At 35.4% G+C, this 12825-nt stretch overlaps 1 protein-coding gene across 10 annotated transcripts in view; it reads left to right on the forward strand.

The window, feature by feature from the left end:
- CDH18 (cadherin 18) overlaps positions 1–12825 on the forward strand; it is a 549881-nt gene that overhangs the window by 483387 nt on the left and 53669 nt on the right. For all 10 annotated transcript variants that reach the window (XM_052781123.1, XM_052781150.1, XM_052781174.1 and 7 more), the window contains one exon: positions 216–383. In XM_052781123.1, the coding sequence (XP_052637083.1) occupies positions 216–383 (168 nt within the window). The remainder of the gene's footprint in view (positions 1–215; positions 384–12825) is intronic.

Raw genomic sequence — 12825 nt, forward strand, 5'->3', positions numbered from 1 at the left:
TCTGGCATTGTTTATTATATATATATTTATATTTATACATATATATAAGACACAAACAACTAAAGCCAGCTTATTTTGATTGTAGAAAAGCTTTGCATTTCCATAAAATCTGCCATTCTCCACCTTTCCTGAAAAGAAAGGTTATACCCAGCCTTTCTTCTTGCTCGAACAAGCTAATCTTGATCTTTCGTTTGTTTGTTTTCTTTCCATCACAGGAGTCATCAGGACTGCCTTGCACAACATGGACAGGGAAGCCAGAGAGCATTATTCCGTTGTCATTCAAGCCAAAGATATGGCTGGGCAGGTCGGAGGGCTGTCAGGGTCAACAACTGTAAATATCACACTCACTGATGTCAACGACAATCCTCCCAGGTTTCCTCAGAGTATGTACAATTTCAGCATATAACTGATTTGAAAATCGTGTTGATTTTCAGTGAAGTAAGAAGCTATTAGTAAAATCCAGTTAGTATTCAAATTCGTGGGGAGAAGGCAGCTTGAGAAGTGTTTGGATTCACCAATATTTTTCAGTTCTCCAGTGATTTCAGATGAAGCACAGAGATGGCATATGCTAGAATATTGAAACCAGTGAAGATTTCTTTCAATTAAACACTGAGTAAGAGTGAGATGGGTGACAAACCAATACTCTTGTCATATGTGGGCTATTCTCCCATCCTTTTTGAATGTATATTTCAACAACTGTGTGATTTTGATCCACAAGTGAATTACATTGTTCCCATGGTAGACCACAACAAAAGGTAACACATTAAAAGATTTAATCCAGCATGCCTTTGGCTGCTTCCATACACATCTATCAATTTTTTTCTTCAGTTTTTTTCTCTATACCCATGCAAACTTTTAAGATCACTTTTTACATTACAGATGGTCAAAATCCAAGCTGTTTCTCACTGTTGTCGAGCTATGGTGGAGTCTGCCTTTATCCTAGTTAAATGAATTGTTGATGTTGATGTCAAACTGAATGTTCTCACATGCATATATGAAAAGTATATGCTAGAATACTCTTAGAATATCTTAATATGACCACTAATAGGAAGTTCATTATTATGCAGCTCATTGGGTGCACATTGATCTGACACAGCAGCTGGAGTCTTGTAGGAATTCTGAATTCAGTCAACAATTTATTTAAAAGTCTTCTGGAATGCAATTGCATAGCTAAACCCGCTTTCCTTTGCAGATTGGCTCAAGGCCAGTAAGAATATTGTAATCTGGACTCAAGACATTGCGTGAGCCCTTGTAGAACATAATGGAGTGGTAGCTATAGGTACCTCCACCAGGAAACACATTAAGCTGTTTGAATGAGAAGATTTATAAACAATAATAGAGATTACAAAGCTCCGGGGGAAAACAAAGCTCACTGGCAATACACGTTAACGTAAAATCTGGTCAAGCAGTATTTCTGGTTCGTTAAAAGTGTTGTAGAAATGAATATTTTTTCTGTGCCTCGCAAACACATAAAAACATAAAGCGTTTGAAACACAGCCTTAAATAAAGTATATTTGGTTTTATGTTCCACAGAATTGTCATTGCATCCATCACTCTATTTAATACTTCCTAACTATTGGAAAGGCAAAAGGTAAGGCATATCTTTGAACAAATATAACATCTAAAATAGTTAAAGCAGAAAAAATGTCCTAAGTTTCCTGCAAACTCATGAGACAGATGGATCCCTACATATCAGGTTTCAAGAATTGGCCTCTTTTATTTTGAATGGAAGGTTTTGGATATTAAACTGGCTAGCAAGCAGAACTGTACGTTGTCACATACATTTCTTTATCTGTATTAATATTTTTTCAGAAATGGAAGAAATATAAAATGTTCAGGTTCTATTCTATACATTCTAAGGGATTCTAATAATTGCAAAAAATAACACTGAAAACGACAAAACATCATTTCACATTTAATGAAAACTCATTATTTAACAAAGCAAAATTAAAAATGTATTTTAACATTATCATTTTAAACAGAAAATACTAATCCTAGAACAGGTTTTGTAGAGTACAAACAGTGGCTTTATCTTTCCTTACACAGGATTCCTATACCACAGTTATGACTCTAACATTGCTTTTTTACTCCTTTTCAACAAGTATAATTTAAACACTTTGCAAAAGAGTGGTAGCTATATGTAAGTAATACGGAACGAAAGTATAGACCATCTAAAATCAGGCCATATTAACATCATGAACTATTACAATAATACATGAGTATTGCACTAACAGAAATAAACTTCACTGTTTATTTTTCTTTTCTTTGAATGCCATGATTTTCAGTTAAATTTCTCTTCAATTTCCTTATTAGACGGAATGCTAAATGAGACTTACTGAGGCTTGTCACATTCAGAGTTGAATTCAAGGGAAGTGCTAACCAAAACTGCATATATCTAGTGTATAACCATTGGGACAGGCTGAGCCTCAGCTAAACCACAGACTTTCTTTTGGTTAGTTTCCTTTTCTCCGTTACCATACTTGTGAGTTTTGAATCTGACTCTAACTGTATGAGTACTTTACTTGAGAACATGCTGGGTAGCACATCTGATTGATGCTTTTATTATTTGTTTCATTTAGAAATATGCCTTATTGTATATATTTAAAAGATCGTACCTTTCTGGCTTTGGTAGATCAGTGTTCAGTAGAGATGCATATGGAGTAAGTTATGCAGGATTTGTCCCCCTTGAAACACTTTAAAAATCTATTTAAAACTTAGAAATAGAGGTTGTAAATATATCTGCTTAAATGAATTTACTGTGGTTTTTTCTGTACTCACTCTAAATATAGCTGACTTTCTTTCAAAGAAATTACTAACAGAAGAGCTACAGTTTTCCAAAATACCAAAGAGTCTAGGAGGAAGAATAGGAAACATTACTGCATAATTTTATCAGTCTGATGGTTGCAGTTCTGAAATACATGGTAATAATAATCACTGGAATAGGAAACATAGCTGAAGAATTCTGCGTGCAGAACACAGTGGTATGTCTCAGAAGTAGGCAAGGGGTTGTGAATTCAGTGGGAGAACAACCTGAAACCAATTCAGTATTTTGCTTACCAGTTACTTCAGTGCATCTTGTACAACACTGATTTCTTTTTCTTCATCACCACAGATTTCATTTCTTTTGAGAGTCCAGTTATAAATTAACTATCTATTTAATGTAAGCTGACAGACAATGCTCTGCATGGGAAGGTTTTTGCTTTTCAATAATCAGCATCTCTCAGTTCTTGTTAGTTTTACCACTGATGGATCCACTTGGTTGATGGCTGAGGGCCCTAATTTCATAGTCATAAATTTATTTCAGTAATCTGATAGAAAATGTTCCGTCTACTGTTGACACTGTTATCAGCCTTGAGTTACATCAGAATTTTCTGTATAGTTTTCTTTCATTAATTCTCTCTGGTCTTGTTTAGGATGTATAGATTCTGCATGTTTTCCTTTGTTTAGGATGAATAGATTCTGATTGAATCAAGATCATCACACTAGGCAGATTCTGATTGAATCAAGATCATCACACTAGGCAGATGCTTCCACTGACATGTTTTGTACATCAAGTGCTAACGATTACACTCTGGACAGTGTGTAGGAGATCTGTAGTTATTGTGTGTAGAGTCTAATTTTACAAGGAAATTACTTCCCTGATACCCCATTTGTAGATTTTGTCATTCGATACATCTAGCTCAGTTCTTTAGGATAAAGCAGAATTCAAATACGAGTCATGGCTTAAAACATTTTTTGTAACGCTTGATGGTTGAGTCTTGGTTGTTTCGTGGCAGTATATAGATATAATGTGAAATTACATATATGCATAATTAGTTCGGCCTCACTTTTTACAATGTCATTGTATGAAAAGTACACAGCCATATTTAAGTAGGAATGTTGTATGAAGATACTCCAGTTAGTTCTGAAAAAATAAGCTCACATCCCAGAAGTAGACATTAACTCTGTTCTGTGCTAGTAAGGTGTCTAGCCTTGTTAATATAACTCTTAGCTAATTAAGTGCAAAGGTATCTGCTGTTGATTTTCTTTTGGAATTTATACTCCAATATGGTCATTTCCATATCCCCAGTTCCACATAGTACATCCAGTTCCTATGATGCCCATACATAACCATCAGCATCCTCTCACTCCCCACTGCCATGCACTGTAGACTGTCCCGTCCTCCTGTGGCGGCTAGTCCAGAGCTATCTGCCTGCTGGTTGACCACTTGGCTGCTGCCAAATGAGATGAGTAAAGTGGAATTTTCTCTGATTTTCTTTCAGCAAGTCTTTCTCTTCTATTCAACCAGTAATTATTAAGCAGCTTGTAGAATCATAACATCTGTGAGGCCTCTGCCCTTCTGTTAGATTTGTGTGAAATTGGACAGGGGTTAAAAGTTATGGGAGGCTATTGAATTAAAATGATTACGGAAGTTGTGTGTCCTCAGGAAACTCAGTTTTAAAACAAAACAAGAAAAGGACTCAATAACTGGTTTGGCTTAAGATTGCTGAAATCTGATCAACTGCACCTTTGTTAATTAGATTTTGTTCATACCTAGTAGTCTAGTTTCTTGTTCATTGTGTTGTTTACGTGATGATGATGATAAGTCCAGCAACGATCCAGTGTCCAGGGAGCATGAGGAAGCATTTCATTCCAGAAATTGCTCTACATTTGAATGTTGCTTATTTAATAAGATTTTTTTTCATTATATTTAGAGGAATGCCTTTTTCGTAATTTACGCTACAACACTTACTACCTTTGTGACTATTCCCAATAGCTATATCCTAGCTATAATATACTAAGGGTAAAATGTATTGCAATTGAGTAGTCCCAGGTATCGGTTATTGCTGAAGAGATGCTTAGGTCTTTTAGGAAGACCTTAAATCAGAATAGAGGGACATGTAGAAAGTTGTTTTAAAACCAGATTTGCACAGAACCCTAATATTTTGTTCTTCAGAAGATATATTCCTGCATAGAACTTTATTCCCTTTCTTCAAAAGTGAAGTTACCATCCTGGAAATTTTATTTTATTCTCATTTTTCTCATTCCTGTGTTCCACAAATAAGTTTTTTGTACTACCATATTCACTGTTTGTTTCCACAGGCAGTTCACAATTTAGGATATGCTTTTCTAGAATTATAGTTTATATATTACCAACAATTTTTATCATATATGTGTTCCAGGATGTCTAAAGAAATGTAGATTATAATCATATGATTTGATTGTTTTTTCCATCTGTAAGATTTATGGAGGATCACTCTTCCTTCCCAGTGGTTAGACAAAGTCAGCTTCAGAAACAGCTCCTAGTGTAAATAGTACGCAGGATGAGCCTGATGTGCATGATCAATCTACTGAAAGGCAATTATTAATATCTCATTAAAAGATAAAATGGGTAACATAAATGCACATGCCAGGGGAAATGCCAGGAAATTAGATATTTCTAGGTGATAAGGAAATATAGCAGCCTATCTTAATATATTTTATGTCCAAAACAGGTATTAAAAATTAAATGTAGCTTCTTCTTAGTACTGTTGTGAAATTGAGTCAACATAATGAGATTTAAAGGGTGGGTTCTCATGAGAAAATTTAAGGGCTGTTCAAAGAGAATTCTTTTTGCTGTGCTCTTAAAACACCTCTGGTTAATACTGAGAGTTTTCTGCAAAACTGAATTCTTGCCCAACATGCTAATCTCAGCTAACTTGAGACATAAAGATTAATCCAGAACATTTTAGTATATTATTGGGAAATCTTAAATAACAGGGGAACTTTGATATAAAAAAAGACTTAGAAATAATTACTTGTAACCTAGAAATTCTATGTGTTAGTGCTGATAAAATGTAAACAGTATTTCAGTATAGACTTATAAAATTATAATGGTATCTACATAAATCAGGTTTTAGTTATTTGTGTAAGGAAAGAAAGGTAGCAAGATTTTCTTTTGTTGAGAATGTTGTTAGGACTGTGTTAAAGGTTGCTGTAAAAATCTGGCAATGCATTTCATGGGGTGTATACATTTTAGAAGCTGTTTTCTTTGTCAAAGAAAACAGCTATTAAAATTGGTTATAGTACATGTTCACATAGTAGTCACACAGCAAAATTCTGGTGCTAACGAGTATTTTGCTTCTCTCATATTCTTAAAGGCGGAGAATTTTTTCAATTAATTGTGTTTATAAAGTGTGTGCTCAGGTTCGAGTGAATGACCAGTGAGTGACATGTCCTTTGTGAGTACGGTTGGTGTTCAGTATACTGATTTTCTGCCTTTACAGAGAATCGTCACAGGTAAATCTCCAAGCCCCCTGACCTTAATTGTTCTTTGTTTAGAAATGGCTAAAGTGTCACATCAGAAGCTGAATGTGGGGCAGGTAAATATGAGCTAGCAAGCTTTCATTTCTATCAATTTTCAGAACCTGAGTTTCCTTCTGACTGTGACAGGAGCGCATGTAAAGGGGAAAAATGCTATTATATGCTTGTATTACCTGATGAAGGTGTGTGACTTGAATGTGTCAGGCCAAGAGACAACAGCTGTTAGTCTTAAACACAAGAAAATATGGTGCTTTTTTGATTCTCCAGAAGTATTTAGAATCACCTGCCTAGCAAGGCTGCTGCACAAGGACAACAGGCTGTTTAAAAAGCAGCTAGCATCAATAATGTCCTGAGGAAACAGAGAGGTAAAAGGGACAAGCCTCAGTGATCTGACTGATTTTCTAAAATTTCTCTTATACTCGTGTCTTTCTAATGTGCTAGAATCAATCATTCATCTATGAATTCAGCTTAAAGAGATGGACATGTGAGATGAGGAATACCTTACTTAAGAGATGACGATGTTCATTAAGTACCAAAGAGAGTTAAGAGATAAGAAATAAAGTATATGTATCTTTGAGTGCATGCTTCCATAGACTGGAAAATACTGTGTAAAGTGATTTGTTCAATTGTCTTCTTATTCTATTAGTTTGTGAGAAGATTGATATGTTCTCATATTTGCATAAAATTTGAAGTTAAAGCTACCAAATTGTTTCATTTGTCACTGAAATCTGACATAAGTTGTTTAATGGCATTTGATCGCATAGGAAGTCTCATGATATTCTATTTCCTGAGCAGAATAAGTGTGATTCCCGTAACCAGATTTTTACTGTAAAAATTGAAGGAAGTAAATATAATACTTTTCAAGAATATTTAAGTATCGGATTCAAAAACTTCTTTAACAAGAATTCATGACAATAAAACTTGATCACAGAATTGTTTACAGAATTCAAATATAAAGGGAAGCTGGGAGGGGAAAAAATATATTTAAAGTCAAAGTCTAACTAAATATTTGTAGAAAATATGTGTTCTGTATACTGAGCTTTAATGCCAGCTATGTGCATCAACTTTACTCCTGACTAGGATGGAGTCTAGCAGTGGTTTTTATTTCACTTAATTGGGTATTGTCTATGAGAATTTCTGTGTGTAAGGTAGATTATTCATTACATACATCATACATATCAAAATAATTTTGAAATGCTCAAAAAAAAAATTCTATAAGGGTTCTGAATAAGGCAGTAGTGATTTTGGGAATGAGGGGTTTGGTTGGTTGTTTTGTTTGTTTACTGATGTAGAGTTGGGAGCAGGACCACTCCATTTTAAGGGTTAGTCTTCAGATCTCCCTTCATTTTTGTATCCTTTATAAAGCTAAACCCCAATGGGAGCACAATCCTAGCTGTGGTAATGCCAGGGAAAAACAAACAAACAAACAAAACCAAACACGGTCCAAATGGAGTGTATCCCTTTTACAAGTGTTGCTGTTGCTCTCTGCTGACCCAAGCTGCCTGATGTAGCCGTGGTCCTCCTTTAAATGGCATAGAATATGCTCAACACAGCACAGCTCTAGAGATTGCTACAGATCATGCCCAATTGTTAAGTTGCTCATTAGTGATGATTATGGAGTGTATATGTTGTTTTTCCCACACCATTTGCAGAAAAAATGTGTATTTGGGTATTCAATACCTACAGGAAAGTACTGAATCTGAAATCCAGGAAACCCAGTTTTCTTTCTGTTTCTGAAAAAACTTCACAGTTTTTACAAGAAATCAGAATACTTTTGATGTCTGAGAATTAGTCAGAAAGCTCTCAGGTACTTTTAGTTACTGTCTGTAAAGGCAAAGTTGCATGGAACATAAATTAAACTCATCACTGATTATGATCTTAATCACAAACATAACTCCCGGGCTGCACTGAGTTGTAAAAAGTAGGGGCATGGGGATGCACAAGTCTTCTTCCAGCCAAAGGGGTCTATTGCATCTAAGAAGAATGGTTTTTTTCTAAATTGTCCCAAGAGTGTTGCGTTCTCAGAGTTTCGAGGCAAGCAAAATGTCTAAGTTATGAAGATTGTTTTAGTGTCATATTTGCAAATAAGAATTAACTTCACTTAAACTTCAAATATTTTTAGAAAGTGAAAAAGCATTGGTTTTTTGGCAGGGAAGAAGAATAAGCCAAACGCACATCTTAAAAATTTCTTCTTTAGTTTAGCTGTATGAAAGGGATGTTGCCATCAAAAAGAATATTCAGAACAAAGACAGTAGAGAGAAAATTGACTGAGCTTCTGGAATCATAAAAGTTACTGTATTCATAATGATGATTGATTAAAATTGGTTTTATTATATTAAAAATAAGCATAGTAAAGAAAAATGCAACAAATGTTCAAGACATACCGTGAGAAATGGACTTCTAAAAATCTGCAGTCTCAAAAGAGAAATCCAGAATAATCTACTACATGTAATGAAAACAAGCAGCTCTGTGAATGGAGAATAACTTCGTAACAGAAAGCCGCCAAGCAAGGTTGAGCACAGTCCACAGTTGGAGCTGCACGTGAATTTTATCAAAGATGGCTGGTAGTAAAACGTGAGACATAACTTCATGAATGCCAGGAACATAGATTCATGTGGGACCTCCAGAAGGTCATCTGACCCAAAGCCCTGCTTAAAGCAGGTTCAGTTAGATCAAGTTGCAAAAGGCCTGGGTTAGTCAAGTTTTGAAAGGTCCTTTTCAGGTCCTTTTCTGCAAAGCTGCTTTATGGGCGGTTGGCCCCGAGCGTGTACTGGTGAATGGCATTATTCCTCCCCCAGTGCTGTCATTGAACGCCATGAGGTTCCTGTCGGCCCATTTCTCCGGCCTGTCCAGGTCCCTTTGAACAGCAGCCCTGCCCTCCAGCATATTGACCACTTTTTCCCAAGTTGATACTGTCCACTCACTTGCTGCAAGTACATGCAACCTGTCACTCAGGTCATTAATTAAGACATTAAATAGTTTTGGCCACAGTTTTGATTGTTAATTGGCTGCCAGTCTGAATAATCAGACTTTGAGCCTGGCTCACTGTCCATTTATTCTCCATATGTTATCAATTCTGCTCATGGCTGAGTACTTAGCTAGTTGTGGGTTCAAGCAAACTTTCTTCACATAGCACTTTGATATACATTTAGGATGTGCTGATATTTTGTGTTAAAGCAATCAGTTACTGTGTTTCTCAGTTTGCTAGTAGATAGAGAAGCGTATGGGTGTATGAGCTGTGATGTGTGAATGAATGCATCCATTGGTTCATCACCAAGCAGTATTTATCCTTATGTTACTAAAACTATACCTTGGATAAACAAATAACAAGCAGGCCAAATACTTGCTTATTTCTCTACTCGTTCAGTATTATGCCTCTCCCTTCCTTTGTTAAGTAAGGTAATTCCTGCTGTTCAAGAGGACATTATAACCTATAAAAGTAAGTCAAAACTATCAACAAAATAGATTAACGAATAAAATAAAGTAACATGCTTATTGAGTTGCATTAAATACTGTCATACTTTTTTTGAGAGAGATTCAGACAGAGAAATTGCTTTTCTGAGGGTAAAACACAGCATTATAGGTTGCCTGTAGGCTAATTGAAATGAGAAGTAAATTGTTCTACAGATCAATAAATTTTCTGTACTATAATGACAGATAAGCCATATAGTTTATTGAAAGAAAGATGAAGATCACCTGTATGCATTTGAACGATGTTTCAATTAGCATAGATTAAATCCTGCAAAGTGATATGACTATCCTATACAGTACATTAACTGGAAAAGAGTATTAATTTACTCATTTCATGAGCTAAGTGAATGCATCTGAATGAATGTTAATATAAAAATTGAGAACCAAATCAACCTCTACAAAATCTTGATCCATAAGCCACCGGGCAGCCCCTCTAGAACAATTCAGAGCATCCCCAAGACTGTTTGAAATTTCTGCTTTACAACAGCTCCTGGAAGGCTGTGATGCTGGGACCATAGGAACAATTTGTTCAACTTGGGCAGATTTGGTGAAACATTTTTAATACAGACTGGTATCTGTTCCTCAGGGCTCCTAACTTCCCAACCAATTTTTAGAGGGTTGAGACAGACTGATAGCTTACCATGAAGAATCATAAATTGACAGTATATGCATCCCACATTATTTTTAATGTCCTATCAAAATTTATTCAATGCCCAAGGAAATGTTCAGTTCAGCCTTTAGTTGGTTCCTCTACTTTCCAGTAATAAAGTTTACAACAATTTAGTGTTTAGTAGAACATTCCCAGTTGTCACCGCTAGTCTAAATAAATGTCTGTAATATATTTTATCTAACCATACTGCTGAATTTTATCCTCCTATGTGTTTGTTGGTTTTAGAGAGTATTGTTTGTAATTATCTATTTGGCTCACGTCTGTATGAGACATCTTCAGGCTGTCTCTGAAGCAGTGGTTAAATACTTGTTGGGAGACATTCCTGACCTTATAATCTAAGAGTTTTTATTTTTTAACAGTTTTCTTTTCACTCCATCCATTTTTTTGAAACATGTCAGTTCTACAAATACTGACAGATAATTAATAAGCGATTTCAAATATTTGTTTTGCTTGAAGTTTTAGTATTTCAGAATGTTTGAAGCTGGTATCAGTAAAATGATTTTCTGAAACAGATGGCTAACACTTGGGGTGTGATTATAAAGCAGAGTGTAGTGTCATGAGGATATATTTGAACTAGCTTGACTATTTGGAAGTCTCTAATTAGTTCACCCTATCATATGGGTTATAACACTTCCAGTTCCTGAAGTGGCTTGATTATATAACACATTCTTTATGGCCTCTACATAACATATTCTTTACGGTCTCAACCTTTTCCTTTTTGGAATGCAATAGCCAGAGCAAAAGTGTCAAAAGACCACATTTCACACTTATTTTAACAATAAGTAAATTCCAAAATGAATCTCATCTGATCACTATAATTTTATGTATTAAATAAAGCAACCAGCAATATGAAAGTGTCAGTTGACATCATCTGTAAGCACGAAGCACTGCAAAAGAATGCATGGCAGAGCATTTATTTGGAAATTTGTGAAGGTGGCTTTTATATGCATATCAAAGAATTGCGTCAAAGAATTAACGGTGTGTTTTAATTGAATCAACTACTAAGCAATTTTCCTGCTATATCAGTGTTGATATTTTCTTCTTTACATGGTAAATTATACTTTTTCTCTTGTTCTACTGGACATTTCTTGTTTCCCTTGAGCTTTTTTAATGCATGGTAACTTATTTTTTGTTTTCCTAGGAAACCTCTCTTTCCTTTTGGACTAACAAAGTTTAGTGCACTCTTCCATCCTTCTCACACTACCATTTGTTTATTAGTATTATGGGCTAGTATTACAAAAACAATTCAAGACTATAAATAAGTTTAGGAACCATTGTGCAAGGAATTAGAGAAATCTGTAATAAAATCTTCTATTTTCTAACAGGTGTCTAAAGTTAGTTGTATTTTAGTGATAACAGCCATTCCCTCTGCAGTTGCAACTTCTGTAGATTCGCAATTTCTTCAGTCCATCCAACAAATAGTGTTTTTTCTGCCATAATGCAGGTTTTATCTCTGAATTCAATTTAAATTTTGCCTTTCTCTTTCTACCAGCTTACCAAGAGCAGCTCTGCAGTCATGCTAGCTGGTTTAAACTCAGCAAACTGTAACAACACATTAGCTTTGATAAGTAACATCTTCTGATCCACTGTCCTGCACCGCAGTGTTGCACTATTGCATTCACTATCGCAGAATGCCCAAGAGGAATATAGAAGAAACTCTGCAGAGTTTCAGAAGATATGTAATAACAGAAGTTGTTATTTTGCTCTCTTTTCTGTATTGGTGGTTGGCCTGTGATGTAAATTGTGCAGACTGTTGGGGGGGGGATTTGGATGGGGGGTTGTTGGGGGGGAGAGATGTGCTATGTGCACACCTTCTATTGAATGTGTATTCTCCTTTTTAGTGCTGGTAGGTTTCTGCATCCCTGCTGTGTTACAACACTAGCATTATAGGAGAAAATTTCTTTGAGCTGTTTTTGTGGCCTAGTTTCAGACAGAAATTGAGGTTTATGTAATCACATTGTCTCTGTTTGCCACTTTTTTCTCCTTGTGGCACCTTCTTGTCCCCAGGCAAGTTTGCACCTGTTAGGAGATTTAATCCAAGAGGATAGAAACAGTTAAGAAAATTACCTTTCAAAAAATATTTCATTTTCTAATGACTAACCTAACAGGTTATAAAAACACTGAAAGGAGGTCATATTTGTTATGGGTGCTTTTTATGGGCACAATTGTGTAAAACTTTTATGTACCCATTATGTTCATTTTCCTTTACCATGGATACCGATTAAAATTTGTGTGCAAAGGGTTTTGTGCCGCAACAAAAACACTATAAAGTGGTAATGGTAAAATATTAAGATTTACTACATTTTTCTGTAGAAAAAAATACATGTTAATTCAATGTTGCAAAATACGTGCTGATTCAGTGTTGCAAAATGTTGATGTGATGTTGCAAAACTGATTGAATT

The sequence above is a fragment of the Harpia harpyja genome, chromosome 1 (genome assembly GCF_026419915.1).
Source record: "Harpia harpyja isolate bHarHar1 chromosome 1, bHarHar1 primary haplotype, whole genome shotgun sequence".
Lineage (NCBI taxonomy): Eukaryota > Metazoa > Chordata > Aves > Accipitriformes > Accipitridae > Harpia > Harpia harpyja.